Genomic DNA, 19373 nt, shown 5'->3' on the forward strand with positions numbered 1-19373 from the left:
GAAGACTTGAGGCTGTAATCGCTTCCAAAGGTGCTTCAACAAAGTACTGAGTAAAGGGCCTGAATACTTATGTAAATGTGATATTTCTGTTTTTTAAATATATTTTTTATACATTTGCAGAAATGTCTAAAAACCTGTTTTTGCTTTGTCATTTTGGGGTATTGTGTGAAGATTGATGAGGGGGGAAAATGGTTGAATACATTTTAGAATAAGGCTGTAACATTGCAAAATGTGGGAAAAGTCAAGGGGTCTGAATGCTTTCTGAATGCGGTGAATATACTGTACAGTGCCTTCAGAAAGTATTCCCACCCCTTGACTTTTTCCTCATTTTGCTGTGTTACAGCCTGCATTTAAAATGGATTAAATTGTTTTTTTTTGTGTGTCACTGGCCTACACACAATACTCCATAATGTCAAAGTGGAATTATGTTTCATGAAATTTTTACAAATTAATAAAAAATGAAAAGCTGGAATGTCTTGCGTTAATAATTATTCAACCTCTTTGTTATGGCAAGCTTAAATAAGTTCAGGAGTAAAAATGTGCTTAACAAGTCACATAATAAGTTGCATGGACTCACAAAGAAGGGCATCTACTGGTAGATGGGTAAAAATACACTGAGCAAAAATATATACGCAACTTGCAAGAATTTCAAAGACTGTACGGAGTTAATGTTCATATAAGGAAATCTGTCAATTAAAATAAATTCATTATGGATTTCACATGACTGGGAATACAGATGCATCCATTGGTCACATAACTTTTTTAAAAGGTTGGCATGGATAAAAAAAAACAGTCCGTTTCTGGTCTGACCACCATTTGCCTCATGCAGCGCGACATCTCCTTTGCATAGAGTTGATCTGTTGATTATGGCCTTTGGAATGTTGTCCCACTCCTCTTCAATGGTTGTGCGAATTTGCTGGATATTGGTGTGAACTGGAACATGCTGTCTTACACATCGATCCAGAGCATCCCAAACATGCTCAATGGGTTACATGTCTGGTGAGTATGCAGGCCATGGAAAAACTGTGACATTTTCACCTTCCAGAAATTGTGTACAGATCCTTGCTCCATGGGGCCGTTCATTATCATGCTGAAATATAAGGTGATGGAAGCAGATGAATAGCACGACAATGGGCCACAGGATCTCGTCAAGGTATCCCTGTGCACTCAAATTGCCATTGATAAAATGCAATTTTGTTCAATGTCCGTAGCTTATGCATGTCCATATCATAAACCCACCGCCACCATGGGGCACTCTGTTCACAGCATTGACGTCAGCAAACCACTCACCCACACGATGCCATACACGCCATCTGCTCGGTACAGTTGAACCTAGGATTCATCCATGAAGAGCACACTTCTCCAGCGTGCCAGTGTCCATCGAAGGTGAGCATTTGCTCACTGAAGTCAGTGAAACTGCAGTCAGGTCAAGACCCTGGTGAGGCGATGAGCATGCAGATGAACTTTCCTGAGAGGGTTTTTGACAGTTTGTGCAGAAATTCTTAGATTGTGCAAACCCACAGTTTCATCAGCTGTCCAGGTGGCTGGTCTCAGACAATCCCGCAGGTGAAGAAGCCGGATGTGGAGGTCCTGGGCTGGCGTGATTACACGTGGTCTGCGGTTCTGAGGCCGGTTGGACGTACTGACAAATTCTCCAAAACCTGTGTAATGATCATGCTGTTTAATCAGCTTCTTGATATGCCACACCTGTCCAGTGGTTGGATTATCTTGGCAAAGGAGAAATGCTTACTAACGGGTATAAACACATTTGTGTACAATATTTGAGAGAAATACGCTTTTTGTGTGTATGGAACATTTCTGGAATATTTTTTTTCAGCTCATGAAATATGGGACCAACACCTTTACATGTTGCTTTGGCTTTTTTATGGTGGTTTTGGAGCAGTGGCTTCTTCCTTGGTTTTGGAGCAGTTCCTTGGTTTTGGAGCGGTTTTGGAGCAGTGGCTTCCGGCCTTTAATTTTGTCGATATAGGACTCGTTTTACTGTGGATATAGATACTTTTGTGTTCCTCCAGCATTCTTCACAAGGTCCTTTGCTGTTGTTCTGGGATTGATTTGCACATTTCGCACCAAAATACGTTAATCTCTAGGAGACAGAACGCGTCTCCTTCCTGAGCGGTATGACGGCTCGGTGGTCCCATGGTGGTTAAACTTGCGTACTACTGTTTGTACAGTTGAACGTGGTACCTTCAGGCGTTTGGAAATTGTTCCCAAGAATGAACCAGACTTGTGGAGGTCTGAAATTTTTGTTCTGAGGTCTTGGCTGATTTATTTTGATTTTCCCATGATGTCAAGAAAATAAGCACTGAATTTGAAGGTAGGTCTTGAAATACATCCACAGGTTTCCTCCAATTGACTCAAATTATGTCAATTAGCCTATCAGAAGCTTCTTAAAGCCATGACATAATTTTCTGGAATTTTCCAAGCTGTTTAAAGGCACAGTCAACTTAGTGTATGTAAACTTTTGACCAACTGGAATTGATACAGTGAATGATCATTGAAATAATCTGTCTGTAAACAATTGTTGGAAAAATTACTTGTGTCGTGCACAAAGTAGATGTCCTAACCAACTTGCCAAAACTATAGTTTGTTTACAAGAAATTTGTGGAGTGGTTGAAAAACACGTTTTAATGACTCCAGTGTATGTAAACTTCCGACTTCAACTGTGTGTGTATAAATATTTGCTGCGAAGAGACCGATATCGCTTTTGGTTGCAGGTTCAGGAATGGCTGAAGAATTACTGTAACGCTCAATGAGTGAATGGGTGTGGAGTCAGGCGCAGAGAGCAAAGGAAGTGGGAAAAAACACACTTTAATGTCCAAAAATAAAAGGAACAAAATAGTATACCCAAACAGGCGTAACTATAAAAACAATATAGTACCCTTAGGTAAAATACCAGGACAGCGAGAAAACCCAACAAACAATAACACCTCTCACAAATACAGAAAAAACAAGCCTGCACAAACAGAAGCGGGCTGAACGAACTTAAATAACCCCACCCTAACAACCAAACAATGAACAGGTGAAACCAATTAGACAAAACCAAACGAACACGGAAAGGATCCGTGGCAGCTAGTAGACCGGCGACGACGACCGCCGAGCGCCACCCGAACAAGAAGGGGAGCCACCTTCGGTAATATTCGTGACAATTGCAACATTTACCTGGAGCTAACTCTGTAAATCGCACTGCTGGGTGAATCGATCAATAATATAATACTTTTAGAAAGAATAAAAATCTTTAATTTACAATCTGTAGAAACTATGAGAATAGAAAGGTTCAGAACTTGTGTGAAACATCATAGCAGATTAGAAAAATATATTGCAAATGGAAATCAAAACTGGATGGTGTTAGAGATAGATGGGAAGGGTTGAGTGGAGCTGAAGGGGGAGACTAAAAACAACAAGATAACTAATGTAAAATATACTGGTCCGTAAAATGTTTATTGGTTCAGAACTTTTGTGAAACAGCACAGTTAAAAATATATTGCAAATAGAAATCAAATCTGGATGGTCTTCAGAGATAGATGGGAGGGGTTGAGCGTAGCTGACAGAGGGGATCAAAATGAAAAAAAGTGAACTGTTGTCAAATACATTTTGTCCGTAAAATGTATATAGTATGACTAAGCTGGAAGTAGAAGCCTAAGTGTTGTTGTCCATTGGTTTACTCCAATTAGGGGAGGGGTGGTAGGAATAGGGGAACACACATAAAAACAGAAAACAGGATGCACCTGAGCTCAATTTGGAGTATCATAGAAAATGTCTGAATACTTACGTAAATAGGGTATTTCTGTTTTTTTATGAATGTGCAAAAATGTCTAAACCTGTTTCTCTTTGTCATTATGGGGTATTGTATGTAGATTGATGAATGAAAAAAAAAACGAATGTAATAATTTTTAGAATAAGGCTGTAACGTAACAAAATGTGGAAAAAGGGAAGGGGTCTGAATTCTTTCCAAATGCACTGTATCTAATGTACTGTTTGTATATCATTTGTTATTTTTAGGTATTGGTCTCATCTTTGTGACTCAAGCAAGGTTCCTCAAGCTCATGTTTACTCAGCATTGCAGAGCAAAGGGCATCTCGCTCCATCTCCGTTTCTCTCGACTCAAGCAGAAGACAGGCAATACAGGCCTGTTTTAGAATCGGCTGTATTAGAATTGAATGCCAAGTGCTAATGCAGGATTCATCTACATTTTCCCAATTAAAACAGAATTGTTCTGCCTCAGAAGTCAATAAGGCTTCAATTAATGTAGCGAAAGCAAAGAGAAGGAGAGTGAGAAGGGGGAGGAAGATTTGCATCTCTCGTCATCTCTGTCATCAGTTTACTCTTCTCATTTGCTGTAATGTGAACTAATTCTGGACTGGCTTGTCTTAACCTCCTTCAACCTCGCTCTGACTTTCTCGCTCTCTCTCCCCTTTTCTCTGTCGCAGGTGTGCGCCACTCCAACATCATCTGTGACAGCTGCAAGAAGCATGGCATCATGGGGATGCGCTGGAAGTGCAAGGTGTGCTTTGACTACGACTTGTGCACGCAGTGCTACATGAACAACAAACACGACCTGTGCCACGCATTTGAGCGCTATGAGACAGCCCATTCCCAACCGTGAGTACCATACCCCCCCAAACTCTCCATTCCTTCAAAACCCTGTCTCCAAATTCACTTGGGTTGATTTCTGTTCAAATTCGCTTCAAAATACAGTGTGTGATTTGCTGAATTTGATTACAATTTGTTTTACTTTTCAAATAATAACTTGTGCCAGATTAACTTGAGAGGAACCGTTCTAATTGTCCCTGTGTCCCTGACTCCCCTAAGTTGATTCCCATTGTCTCCTCTGCCTGCCTTCTCTAATTAAGTGATCATGCCAGAGAATTGCCAATCTTTGGAGGATATATTGGCATAGCTGTTTTTATGGCCGAGACGATGTCGAGGGCCGGAAGACCGTGCCAATATATCCTCCAAACAATGGCTTTGAGGGAATTATCACTTTTATACAAGTACGTGAATTATCCCCTCCTCTCTCCTCATCCAGTCTTCTGTATCAGTTCACAGTAAAGCTCCCAGCCCCTACAGCCACTGTCTGAAAGTCAGCTGGGTGGACAGTTCCCTTTATAATATTGGGTGAATCTCATGGCACACTGACTTTAAAATGGGGCACAGAATTCTTCTAATATATAATAATAATAATATATGCCATTTAGCAGACGCTTTTATCCAAAGCGACTTACAGTCATGTGTGCATACATTCTTCTAGTCCACCAGTGAAGAGCCAGCTCAAACTTCTGTATTCCTTTGTGTGCTCGCTGGTGAATGTGTTTCTGGGCTTTTTGAAGCTTGAGACTGAATTTCTCAAGAATTCTCCATTCATGTAGTATAATACACTTAGTATTACACAGACACAGGCTGATCATCTGGCCAGGAGCTAAAACTCAAAATGGGAGAACAACACTTAAGCAAATATGTTCAGTGATGCCATGCAGAATACTTTTGGCCAATAGTACAGTAATTCCTTATGTGGAACCGATTCCCTCTTACCTGTGATCGGCACACATTTCATCACATAATTAGTTCCCTCAAATGAGTGAAGCCTTTTGGAGATCATAGACATTGTGAAAGACGTTAGGTGAAGATAGAGGTACTGTGTCAGAGAACAAGCTTACCAACCCTTCAATGGCTGTATGCCCCTGCTGCTTAGGTTTAGGGCTATTCAATTAAAACTGGTTGTCCTGTTCTTAGGGTTAGAGTAGCCTGAACTAAGCCTGTAAGAATTAGTTTTCATCTTGAAATTCAAACAAACCCCATAAGCAGTTTAGATAGTAGGACCCCCGGTTTACATTTTTCTCTCATAACGAGAGAATGGATCAAATGTATTTGACACTGTTGGCCAGCTCTCATATTCTGTACCAGGGTTCAGTACTGCAACTAAAACAGTCGCATTTGCAACTGTTTGACTTGGCATTGCAACACACATTTTTTATTTGGTCGCAAGGGTGCCAGCAAACCTTTTTTACCTGGTCATGTTCGTTTTAGGATCATAATTTGCTCTCTTTATCATGTTTTATTCAAACAGTTATGTGCAATTGACCAAAGATTAACCCAACTGTATGAAGCATCAGAGATCGACTTACAGGGGAGGTCGATCATCCCCATCAGTGGGCCACTTGGGCCAGTGAAAGAAATATTGCAATAATGCTATTTTTAACCTAGGCTATATAATAGAGCAACTCAATGAAGAACTACAGCAGTAGGAAAGATGTTCCAAGTTATGAGGCAAGAATGGGTGTGCAAACCAGGTATTTAAAAAGTTCTAAGTCTTGGTTGAATATTTGCGATGTACAATTCAGTCATCATGGAATGGCGTACCTTCAAAATCATACATTTCCTCTTGGCTATTTGGTCTTTTGAAAAGTCATTGAAGTTATGGTAGCTGATTTAGAAGTTCTACTGCTCCAATATAATTATTCCATGATTTCATTTCTGATCCGTTTTAATGAGAGATGAAGGCACTTTCATTTACTTCCCGCCATTTCAATTGAAGGGTGTTTTTTCTGACTATTACAACAAATATACAATCTTGGTCCTTGAAAAATACAATTAAGTGTTTGGAAATGTCCTTGAATTTGACCCTGTAAAGGCTACTTGCTCAGCCTGTAAATGAAAGTTAATATATTCTTAAAACAATGAAAGCATAATTTGCTTTCCTGTCAGCTCTTGACCCGGGCCAGTATTTTTTTCATTCGAGCCAGTAGCTTTCAGTTGGCACTGGCCCGGTGTGACACTGGCAAATTTACCTGAATGTTGAGCCCTGATGTGTGCAGTGCGCATAGGGCCTATATAGCTACCACTTTGTGTAGCTGTTAGCGATGCTAATGATAACAGTTTTCAGGCAGATTGAAAGGCAACTACAAAGTAGAATATGTCTACCAGGCATAATAATAATTTGCGTCAATCCAGTGACCATTTTCTTTTGAAAATTCCCACACAAGTGTGCTACAGAAACACTGCTGGCCAAACACAACTGTCTGGCTGGTGCACACCTGAATTAAATGGTAACTACAAAACAACAGAATATGGTTTAAGCATTGTTATGGACTTCGAACATCCCATTTTGAGAACGAAAACCTGCAAAAACTGGGGGAAATATATATAAATACAGTACAACAGTGGTTCCCAACCAGGGGTACTAGGACTTCTGGGCGTACTCAGCCTATCCACAGGGGGTACTTGGGAAGACTCATGAGACCATAGGCCTACTGGTGAAATGCACATGAGGGGGTACTTCTGGGGGCAGAGCAAAATTCAGTTGGTGGTACCATAACCATTTTGGAAACTACTGCAGTACAATACAGTCTGACAGAGACTCCTTCCCCCTCTCACTTTGACTCCCACCTCAGTTTCTCTACGGTATTGATTAAACATTGGGCATGTATGCTGTTTGGCTCAGCAACCTTCATTAGAAGAGTCCTTCATTAGAAGAGAGCCCTTCAGACAGTCCTCAGGATGGATGGCTCTGCTGTTCCTGGAGACTTCAGGCCAAGAACAGTGGCTAGTGCTTTCTTAGTGGAAGGCAGGGATTCATCCCACTCACTTGATCGAGTAAAGATACATTTTGTAGTTTCAGTGACGGGATGCTTGTCATTTACTAATTTCTCCTATTGTGGTAAATGTGATTTGATTAAGGTTGTTTGGTTTTTAAAATGTTCAAGGTTGTTTGATTTAAACTTGAATGTAATTACTTTGCGTTATCACATAAAGAGATGGGCTAAGTCTGGAGTAAAAAAGTTACAAGGTCGGATTTATACTTAACTACTTTGTTTCAAATAAAGAGTTAAGTCTGGACTTGAGGGCCTGAAAGCTGTCCAGAGAGTAAACACAAGGCCAAATGTTTTATTTCTGTCCTTTGAAAACACTCTTATGGGACAGCAGTGTGTCCCATAAGACCACTATAAGATCTAATCATCTTATTGGTCTTGTTATTTGCAGGTTGTTTACAAACTACTCAACCCCAGAGTAGGACTTACGCTAGCTACCTGACGAGACTGCAAATCTCTACCTTTTTAAAATATATATCCTCTACTTATTACAAGTAAGAAGATTGATACGTATGGTGGGTGTGGTGATGGGATAGTAGTAAACACACAGACCACCACGCTGCCACTTTGTGGTGAGGGAAATAAAAGCCTATTATTTTGTTAGTTCACTATTTATGAAATTACTCCCACACACACACACATTAACTTCTCTATATCAACAAACAGTACAGCCAGGTTAAGGCAAATGCAGGATTAGATATCTCAGTAGTTGAGTCCTGTGCATGAATGATAATGTTTTTTTTTAACCCTAAATGGCTGATGGTCAACACATGTTTAGTGCGTGTGGTCCATGCAGGGAATTGTTTGAATATGAAGGGGTTCATTGGAGGGAGCTCTGTCACCCCAATACTAACACGTTATGAACCTCAGAGACATCTTTCTGAGACATCTTTAAGTAATGGAGTATTTAGTCTTAAGTGGAATGAAAGAATGTGACTCAGCTGAAGTCAGTTGGCCTGCAGTGATGTGATGGACCCTTTAGACATCTCTGGCCTTGGCTAGAGAGGACATACAGTAAGTAACGTGATGAATGTAGGGCAGACGTGACGAGGAAAACCACTGAGTGAACAGACGGGCTCTTACGCAACCCTCATCCCGACAGAACATTCATGAAGATGAATCTACTAATGTTTTCCCGCCATTACCACTGAGGATTTGGAGAAACTAATCTCACATGGACAGTTTTACTTCTTGGTAACTGAGATTAGGAGAAATGGATGATACAAAGAGCCATTGATGGTCTTTCTCAGTTCTGTTTAGGCCTCGCTACTTAGCCTAATTTTGTAGTCACACAGCTCATGTGGTAGAGCAGACGTCTTTAGAGAAACCCACTGAATCGTAATTAGTTTATTTGAACTATGAATCCCATTGGGGTTGTTTTGAATTCGCTAGATTGGTGTCAAGCAGGAGGCTGAGTCAGTTTCAGTTCTCCTTTGACCAAAAATGCCAAATGCATGAAATATAGCCAGTCATTTATATTTCTACAGCTCGTCATACCAACACTCATCCATACTACATTAGATCATGCCATTAGCGTTTTAGACATACTTACACACACAACATTCCATCTTTACCGTACAAGATGACAAAACATTGCACTCGTCCGTTGCAATAAGCGTGTGCGTATAAGGTTTCATTATGAATCCAACAGTTTTTGATCAGCTTGGTCTCATAGTAAATCTGGGACACTCAAGTTAGTTTGATATGTCACGTTTGGTATGGTTATAAAAGACAGACGGTTAATGAAGGCAAAAACTAAAGGAGGGTGGTTGGTCGGGGTGTATGTATAACGCGAACGTATAGCAACAATTTTAGCTAACCCTTCCCCTATAACTTTAACCCTTTAACCTTACTCCTAACCACTAGCTAACGTTAGCTAACTTTAGGCACAACTAGCTGGCTATGTGGATAGGTTGCTAACGTTAACCACAAAAAATTGGAATTCGTAACATATCATACGTCTTGCAAATTCGTAACATATTGTAAATTGTGCAAGTTTGTAATGCAGTGCATTCAGAAAGTATTCAGACCCCTTCACTTTTTCCACATTTTGTTACGCTACAGCCTTATTCTATGAGATACAGGAGTAGATCAAAGTAGGGAAATGGTGAATAAATTAGTCAATGTTTATATCCAACCATTTGATCACAATTCTGGTTTAGATGTAGTTTTGATGTCATTCATTACACACAGTGAAGATAAATTCAACAGAACATTGACTGTTGCTGCTCCAAGACCCAGCCTCTAAAGCAAAGGGGAAAAACATCATATGAAAGTCACACCCGCAAACCCTCGTTCTTCTTCATGCTTGTTGTGCATGGGGCAAAACACAACAGAGCCCCTCTATACAGAGCCTTCAGAAAGTATTCACACCCTTGACCTTTTCCACATTTGGTTGTGTTACAGCCTGAATTTAAAATGGATTAAATTGAGATTTTTTGTCACTGGCCTACACATAATACCCCATAATGTCAAAGTGGAATTATGTTTTAAATTGTTTTTACAAATTAATTAAAAGTTGAAATGTCTTGAGTCAGTAAGTATTCAACCTCTTTGTTATGGCAAGGCTAAATAAGTTCAGGAGTAAAAATATGCTTAACAAGTCACATAATAAGCTGCATGGACTCACTCTGTGTGCAATAAGTGTTGATTTTTGAATGACTACCTCATCTCTGTACCTCACACATACAATTATCTGTAAGGTCCCTCAGTCGAGCAGTGAATTTCAAACACTGATTCAACCACAAAGACCAGTGAGTATACAGTGAATGTTCCTGAGTGGCATAACAGTTTTGACTGAAATCTACTTGAACATCTATAGCAAGACCTGAAAATGGTTGTCTAGCAATGATCAACAACCAATTTGACAGAGCTTGAAGAATTTTGAAAAGATAAATGGGCAAATGTTGTGCAATCCAGGTGTGGAAAACTTTTAGAGATTTAACCAGAAAGACTCACAGCTATAATCGCTGCCAAAGGTGATTCTACAAAGTATTGACTCAGAGGTGTGAATACTTAGGTAAATTAGATATTTCTGTATTTCATTTTATATAAATTTGCCAAGATTTCAAAAAATATGTTTTCCCTTTTTCATTATGGAGTTTTTAATCAAGTAAAGTCTAATTGTATTTGTCACATGCGCCGAATACAACAGGTCGTAGACCTTACAGTAAAATGCTTACTTACAAGCCCTTAACCAACAATACAGTTTTAAGAATATACACAAAAAAGTAAGAGATAAGAATAACAAATAATTAAAGAGCAGCAGTAAATAACAATAGCGGGGCTATATACAGGGGGTACCCATACAGAGTCAATGTGCGGGGAGCATTGTTGTCGAGGTAATATGTACATGTAGGTAGAATCCATTTTGAATTCAGGCTGAAACACATTCAAATATGGAATAAGTCAAGGGGTATGAATACTTTCTGGAGTGAGTGAGTCCTCAGTGATGTCATCCAAAGCGCTACAGTCTGTCTCGCGTCTCATAAGACCTGGTCCGTCTTAAGAAAATGCAGGCATTCAATCTGTCCCAAATTGATATTGGGGGAGCCGAGAAGTTGGCTGGCTTCCATGATGAGAGAGGCCCTGCTTTATTTTGCTGATCATTTGTGATGGAGGGATTGGATCTGGGCTCAGCAGCACAACTAATGGGATTCATTTAATGTCAGAGACAGAGAGAGTAGCCGAGCAGGTGGCTCAGCTGAGGGCTTAAAGCAGAGAGAGAGCCACTGTTAGGCACACACCGCCATGGGGTCAGGGGGTTCTTATTGATTAGTACAGGACCTGCAGTGCCAGAGTTTTGCTGTATTGTAATTAACCCACTTATTAATGGGATTAGCATGTTAGCAGAATGTCATGTAAATTCTAATCAAGCAAGGGAGAAAGGACTTTCAATTTCTTCAAACAATCAACCTTTAATACCGATTAATTATTGCAATAATGGAGCTGTTCAACGACCACCCGTAGGTGATCAGTGAGAGCCCAATAATACAGAAAACGCAAGAGGTTTATATAGAAACCCCAAAAACTGCTTAGTCATGGTTGGTTCCACCCCTCCCCAGCAGATTGGGGCATCACAAGCTACTGTGGTTTCTTCTTTGTCTTATGCCTTGTGACCAAGTTACTCAGAAACAAAGATGATTGGAAACAATACAGGTCTATTCAGTTCCTCAAGTTTATCTCTATCCAATGTCCTTAACTACACGCCCAGACCAGCTGCGGTGAGTGAACGTGGAAGAGAGGAACCATCCCTGGGGGGAGTGGTGAAACTATCTTGTAGTTTCGCCCCTCCATATGTGCACAGCAATATGCCTTCTTTATTCCTTTAAGCAGAAAGCTCTGTAAGATCACTAAGCTCCTATACTAAGCTCCTATTTTGAAGCTACAGATAATTATATAGGTACATCTAGATCCTGCAAATACATGTTTTTTTCCCTCACAAGTCTCACCTTCCTCCTCATTGAAGTGTGTTATGTCATTAATAGTGGCTAAGTGTGAATACAGATTTGGGGAAGTGAGGTGCCAGTGGATGTGCTGTGATTTTCCTTAATACAGGATGTTCATTACCATGTGTGTGTCTGTGATCATCTGGATAGAGGCTGGGTCATCTGGATACTCTCTAATAATTTAGTCACATGTGTTTTGTCACGTGCGTGTGTATAATAACCACGTGTTCACAATGACGTTTGGTCACCGTTGTTCATGGCAAGTGGTGTGTATCGCCTTGACGTGTGTGTGTAGGTTATGGTGTGTTGACGGTGCCCTGTGCAGCATATGGGTGTCCATATGTTTACTGAGGGGGGGTGGAAATGCAACAACAACTTTGCGGTTGGCTAATCGTCGCTCACACACACACACACACACACACACACACACACACACACACACACACACACACACACACACACACACACACACACACACACACACACACACACACACACACACACACACACACAGGCCCTGTCAAGTAGGCTCAGTTTAATCCTTATCCTGCATATCTGGCAATTCAGCACCTCTCTACCTCCTACTGGTCATGTTTCAGCTCACCACATCCTCTCTCAGTCTCTATCTCACATCCTCTATCTCAGAGAGACCATTGGTCAGGCAGGATGAGACGTCAGGATGAGACGTCCAGGTCCTTTTAAAGAGCTGCTCGCTCTCTCTCTCAAAGTATGAGTGTTTAACAGCGACAACACCAACAACAGTAATATGTCAAAACAGTTGCTGTCTTCACTAATGCAATCTGTACCATTCATGCATCATTATATTTACTCTTTACTAGATCGGTTTTGGATAGTTCTGCCCCCACCCTTTACATATTTTGCCCAATGGTATCTCGACCCATAAATTCCTTAAAGTGGTGTTTTTAATCTGGCTAAAATCTATTGTTGAAAGCAGCCCATTAAAAACCTCCACCCTAATCTACCAAATCAGGAAATCCTGCTGTATAAACCAGCATTGTTTTATTCAGGTATTATCCCCACCGCATCATCATCTTTGCATGGAATTCTCTGAAAATCATGTTGCGTACCAACCCTTTCCCCGCCTGTGGCCGTACACAGTAAACACAGTGTCTACAGCAAAGGCCTACAGTTGAAGTCAGAAGTTTACATACAGTTTAGCCAAATACATTTAAACTCAGTGTTTCACAATTCCTGAGATTTAATCCTCGTAAACATTCCCTGTCTTAGGTCAATTAGGATCACCACTTTATTTTAAGAATGTGAAACTGCATAATAATAGTAGAGTGATTTACTCCAATACCTTGACTTTGTAGTCCTTAAGCCATTTTGCCACAACTTTGGAAGTATGCTTGGGGTCATTGTCCATTTGGAAGACCCATTTGCAACCAAGCTTTAACTTCCTGGCTGATGTCTTGAGATGTTGCTTCAATATATCCACATCATTTTCCTCCCTCATCTATTTTGTGAAGTGCACCAGTCCCTCCTGCAACAAAGTACCCCCACAACATGATGCTGCCACCCCTGTGCTTCACGGTTGGGATGGTGTTCTTCGACTTGCAAGCCTCCCCCTTCTTCCTCCAAACATAACGATGATCATTATGGCCAAACAGTTCTATTTTTGTTTCATCAGACCAGAGGACATTTGTCCAGAAAATACAATCTTTGTCCCCATGTGGGGGTGCAAACTGTAGTCTGCCATTTTTATGGCGGTTTTGGAGCAGTGGCTTATTCCTTGCTGAGCGGCCTTTCAGGTTATGCCGATATAGGACTGTGGATATAGATACTTTTGTACTTGTTTCCTCCAGCATCTTCACAAGGTCCTATGCTGTTGTTCTGGAATTGATTTGCACTTTTTGCACCAAAGTACGTTCATCTTTAGGAGACAGAATGCGTCTTCTTCCTGAGCTGTATGACAGCTACGTGGTCCCATGTTGTTTATACTTGCGTACTATTGTTTGTACAGATGAACGTGGTACCTTCAGGCGTTTGGAAATTGCTCCCAAGGATGAACCAGACTTGTGGAAGTCTACAATTGTTTTTCTGAGGAGGTCTTTGCTGATTTCTTTTGATTTTCCCATGATGTCAAGTAAAGAGACACTGAGTTTGAAGGTAGACCTTGAAATACATCCACAGGTACACCTCCAATTCACTCAAATTATGTCAATTAGCCTATCAGAGGTGTCTAAAGCGATCATTTTCTGGAATTTTCCAAGCTGTTTAAAGGCACAGTCAACTTAGTGTATGTAAACTTCTGACCCACTGGAATTGTGATACAGTGAATATAAGTGAAATAATCTGTCTGTAAACAATTGTTAGAAAAATGACTTGTGTCATGCACAAAGTAGATTGCCAAAACTATAGTTTGTTAACAAGAAATTTGTGGAGTGGTTGAAAAATGAGTTTTAATGACTCCAACCTAAGTGTATGTAAACTTCAGACTTCAACTGTATATATGCACACTTGTATGCTCACAGGACCATTTGGCACAGAAAGCTTAATAAGGGCCATATGTTATCTCCGTGGTGACGCGGATGTATTTTTGTAACACGCACTCTCTTAGCTGTGCTGTCTGACATTGTACTTCCTGATTGCGCTGCTGTCTAGGGATTAGTCCTCAAGTCTCTGATTTTAGACACATGCCACCTCGCCTCCCCATTGTCCATGGCTACACAGCCCACACCAGGATTTACTGTCAGTCTACAGTAAGCCTCCAAGAAGCAAAGGTGCCACCGGCTTCTTCTTCTAAGGCCAACGTGCATCACAATCTGACCTGATTAGTTCAGAAGATAACCAGGGCTAGCTTCGTTTTTCCCACACGTTTGCGTTGATGGACACCACTCGCAGCCGAAGGGAGAGTGACGCGTAGGTGTAGCAAAGCCTCTCTTCATCCCAGAGGAAGACCACCCACGGGAGGATTGTTTTACTTTGATTATAGTGGATTGAGAAAAATTCAAGTCAAGTTTCCAGTCTTTCCCCAAGCTGCATGGCAGAATGAATCCTTAATGCTGACCTCGTGGAGAAATAATGGGAATAGGCAGTTAATTTGCCCCTTTGAGATCTGACCAAATCTTTACCATAAGGTACGGCTCCTCATAGACCCCTCCCCCCTTCTGATGAATTTGATATAACTGCCTGCTTGAACCTGTCAAACAGGTCTGGGTTTTTGGCAGCCATATTCTGCTCAGTCTTGTGGTTGTGATGACATTGAAGTCCCCTGTTGAGTAATTTAAGGGTTTTGCAGCATGTTTCGCTCAGCCCTCAGCTATGCTGAACGACCCATCAAAAACAAAGACCTCCCCCTAATTTGGATGAGCAATCGTGCACATGTATGTCATCTCCCCTTGGCAAGCATCCACCACAGAATAGACTCCCCTTTGTCTCCCCACTACCCTTACTGATTCAAGTGTCTACTGAGTGTGTCTCAGTAACATAGCCCCATCATTGTTGTATCTTATAACCCTCTCTGATTTTCAGGCTAGTGTCTGTGACATAGCGTGTCTCTAAACCAGAGAGCTGTTACATCTGGGCTGTTTGCTTGTGCCACTTAGTTGGATTATAATGTAGGCCAGACGGTTGGCTTACTTATTCAAGATAGCTATACGTTTTAAAGGGTTTTAGCTTGGGTTTTTCTGGTGGCCGATAAGAGAAGCATTTCGAACAAGCTTCTGTCAGTCAGTGGTTATGTTTCTGAAACTGCACAATGTTATTTGGACAGAACATTCTGGATACACTCCATGATGTTGTATCACAAGTCATAATGCTATCTTCTTGCCATAGTGTTTCATTGAGAATGTGGTTTGTACTTTTTGCCTTTCACAGAGTGTGCTTGGCCCCGAGGCAGAATCTCCCACGGATCACCCTCAAAGGAATCTTTCAAGGGGTGAAAGTGGTACGCGGACCTGACTGGGACTGGGGAAACCAAGACGGTGAGGGAGTGAGCGGAGCAATCCATCCATACCGACCAGGGCCTGGCAAATGTTGTTGTTGTTTCAACTGTTTCACCATGACCTCTTAACCTCATTCCATTATACTCTAATGTTCTCTAATTACCCTGCAAAGTGACGGTTTGAACTGGTGTCTTTGCGCTTCAAGATTCTTTCCCAACCCAAAAGTATCTCATCGAGTCTGTTTAACAGATATTTCTGAACGATCAGGTTTATTTTTCCTTTTGTACCGTTTCCCCTCAAGTGTAGTGGAATATACCAAGAAGTCACATGAATTCTAATTATAGAATGTGCTGCAACTCCGGGGAGGAAAAAATTGTCTTTGTGGTTAAGTTAATTTTGGGACATGTGCTGTCCTGTGCTGTTGGGTTTCATTTCGAATCAAGAGTCAAGAGAATTTGCCTCTCAATGGCAAATTATCATGAAAGAAACCAGATTTTCCATACAAGTACTAAATTAACTCTTTGCAGGATCTCCATCTGCGGAAAGTTTGATAATCGTTCCTTTCAATTTCAAAACCCTTCAATATCATTGCCTCTAGGGCTGGAGAAATCTGTCATTAGCTCTTTGTATTACCTCATGTGGGGTCAGAACCGGGAATGGCATTGGGTCCTCTCTGTGTTAAAGCACTGGCCAATGAGTCAAAATGTCCTATGGTGTCTTCGAAAGTGAACCCCTGGGGTCTAAGTCAGTCATCATCAGTCTTTAAGCAGCATGCAGTAAGTGCATAGGGACAGTCTGGCTATGCTTAGAAGAGAGGCTGTCCCTTACCTGAGTCCTGTCCTGAACTGAGGTTACCTGGCAGGCTGTGTAATCCTTGATGTAACTGTTAACCTGCATAAACTAGGCTATACAATGTCAGGTTCTCTATGTTTGTGGTGGAAACTGAATGAGGTATTTGATGACATTTGACCTTGAAGCAAGTCATTATGTAATAAAGTAGATGCGTATCGTCGTGGTTGTAAATCAATGTATTGTATCTTGTGTCCGGTACAGTAGTTGAGAATGTGAGGGGTGCTAGCCACAGCCTCTAAGTGTGCTTTGTTTTGTGTTCTTCTTTGTTTGATCTCTCACTTCTAACCAGAGTCAAAGGGATGATTGGAGAAACCTTGTTTAGATGATCCATTTAGATTGGTCCTTGAAAACTTTTCAGCATCCAGAGCACAGATTGGAGTCATGATCCTACTTGTTGTTTCTTACTTTCAGTATGTGATGTTGAATTAGCCAAGTCTATAATTGACAAGATTCCTGTACCAGAGTATGGTCTTTGTGCTGCAATAAGGGTGAATATGTGGATGTGAAACAGTGATGGGCACCATCTCCTGTTTTAACATTGGGTGTGTTTGTAAATTCACCCTGGCTATTTACTCCGATTTCAGAGCACTCTCGTCAGTGAGCGCAGAATAACTGATTAATTTATGAACGCGCAACACCCATTGAATATGACCGGTGTCAGTACATGTCAGCAAAAAATATAACTAAATTGTTGCCTTCAGCACAGTTACAGTCACCAACGCTCTAGATAACATAAAAACAGCCTAACCAGCTCTGCTAGGACCAGTAAAATGGTCAGAGTGAGGTGTTCTCTCATTTATGTCTGGAAGTAGCTAGCAAGCTAGCCAACTTTAGCCAGTTAGCTTGGGTGCTTTACTGCCGTTGAGGTCAAAACGCTCGGATCAACCCTACTCCTCTGCCAGAGTGTCCAGTGTGCGCTTTGAATGCTCAGAGAGCGAAACACTCTGAATTTAATAACTTACAGTCTGACAACGCTCTGAATTTACAAACACCCAAAGTGCACTCTGATCGCAGTCTGGCAATCCAAAATGCATTTACGAATATACCCATTGTGTCTTTGAAGGGGTAATGTCCTGCCTGTGCACAGAATCAAACTACACAAAATATAATTGTTTCCATTGTGCTTGATATATTCATCCAAACTATCTTCTCATTATTCCTAATTTTCCCCCAATAAGCCTATTTTACTTGCTCTCTTCGGTTTTTCTCTGCTCTCATACTCCTACACCGTGTGTGCGTGTGCAGGAGGAGAGGGTAAGGTTGGAAAGGTGGTGGACATCCGTGGCTGGGACACAGAGTCTGGTCGCAGTGTGGCCAGTGTCACCTGGTCCAATGGCACCACCAACGTCTACCGATTGGGTCACAAGGGCAAGGTAGACCTCAAATACGTGTCAGACATCCAGGGAGGCTTCTACTACAAAGACCACCTACCAAAGCTTGGTATGAACCAAGGGGGATAGATTTTAAGTTTCTGTCTGTTGTTAAGGAAGCATGCTTGTTTTCATAATTCATCAAATTGTATACACTACCGATCAAAAGTTTTAGAACACCTACTCATTCAAGGGTTTTTACTTTCTTTTTTACAAATTTTCTATATGTAGAGAAATTGTGAAGACATCAAAACTGTGAAATAACACATGGAATCATGTAGTAACCAAAAAAGTGTTAAACAAATCAAAATGTATTTTATATTTGAGATTCTTTAAATAGCCACCCTTTGTCTTGATGACAGCTTTGTACACTCTTTGCATTTTCTCAACCAGCTTCATGAGGTAGTCACCTGGAATGCATTTCAATTAACAGGTGTGCCTTCTTAAAAGTACATTTTAAAAATGTCTTTCCTTAACCTCTAGCGACGAGCAATCCCGTATCCGGGAGCGTAATCATAGCCTCAAGCGCATTACCATAACGCAACGTTTCCTATTCATGAAAATCACAAATGAAATGAAATAAATATATTCAAACACAAGCTTAGCCTTTTGTTAACAACACTGTCATCTCAGATTTTCAAAATATTATTTTCAACCAAAGCTACACAAGCATTTGTGTAAGAGTATTGATAGCCTAGCATTAGCATTAAGCCTAGCATTCAGCAGGCAACATTTTCACAAAAACAAGAAAACCATTCAAATAAAATAATTTACCTTTGAAGAATTTCGAATGATTTCAATGATGAGACTCTCAGTTAGATAGCAAATGTTCATTTTTTCCAAAAAGATGATTTGTGTTGGCGAAATAGCTCCGTTTTGTTCATCACATTTGGCTAAGAAAAAGACAAAAAAAAAGACAGAAAATTCAGTCACTACAACGCCAAACTTTTTTCCAAATTAGCTCCATAATATCGACAGAAACATGGCAAACGTTGTTTAGAATCAATCCTGAAGGTGTTTTTCACATATCTATTCGATAATATATCAGTCGTGACAGTTGGTTTCTCATCAGAAGCAAACGGAAAAATACTGCAGCTGGAGATTACGCAATAATTGCAACGGAGGACACCAAGCGACCACCTGGTAGATGTAGTCTCTTATGCTCAATCTTCCAATGATATGCCTACA

General features: G+C 40.8%; 1 protein-coding gene across 5 annotated transcripts in view; it reads left to right on the plus strand.

Moving 5' to 3' along the window:
• LOC124045828 (E3 ubiquitin-protein ligase MIB2-like) overlaps window positions 1-19373 on the plus strand; it is a 65913-nt gene that overhangs the window by 23581 nt on the left and 22959 nt on the right. For all 5 annotated transcript variants that reach the window (XM_046365513.1, XM_046365515.1, XM_046365514.1 and 2 more), the window contains exons 3-5: window positions 4449-4620; window positions 15896-16002; window positions 18061-18255. In XM_046365513.1, the coding sequence (XP_046221469.1) occupies window positions 4449-4620; window positions 15896-16002; window positions 18061-18255 (474 nt within the window). The remainder of the gene's footprint in view (window positions 1-4448; window positions 4621-15895; window positions 16003-18060; window positions 18256-19373) is intronic.

Source organism: Oncorhynchus gorbuscha, linkage group LG10, assembly GCF_021184085.1.
Source record: "Oncorhynchus gorbuscha isolate QuinsamMale2020 ecotype Even-year linkage group LG10, OgorEven_v1.0, whole genome shotgun sequence".
Lineage (NCBI taxonomy): Eukaryota > Metazoa > Chordata > Actinopteri > Salmoniformes > Salmonidae > Oncorhynchus > Oncorhynchus gorbuscha.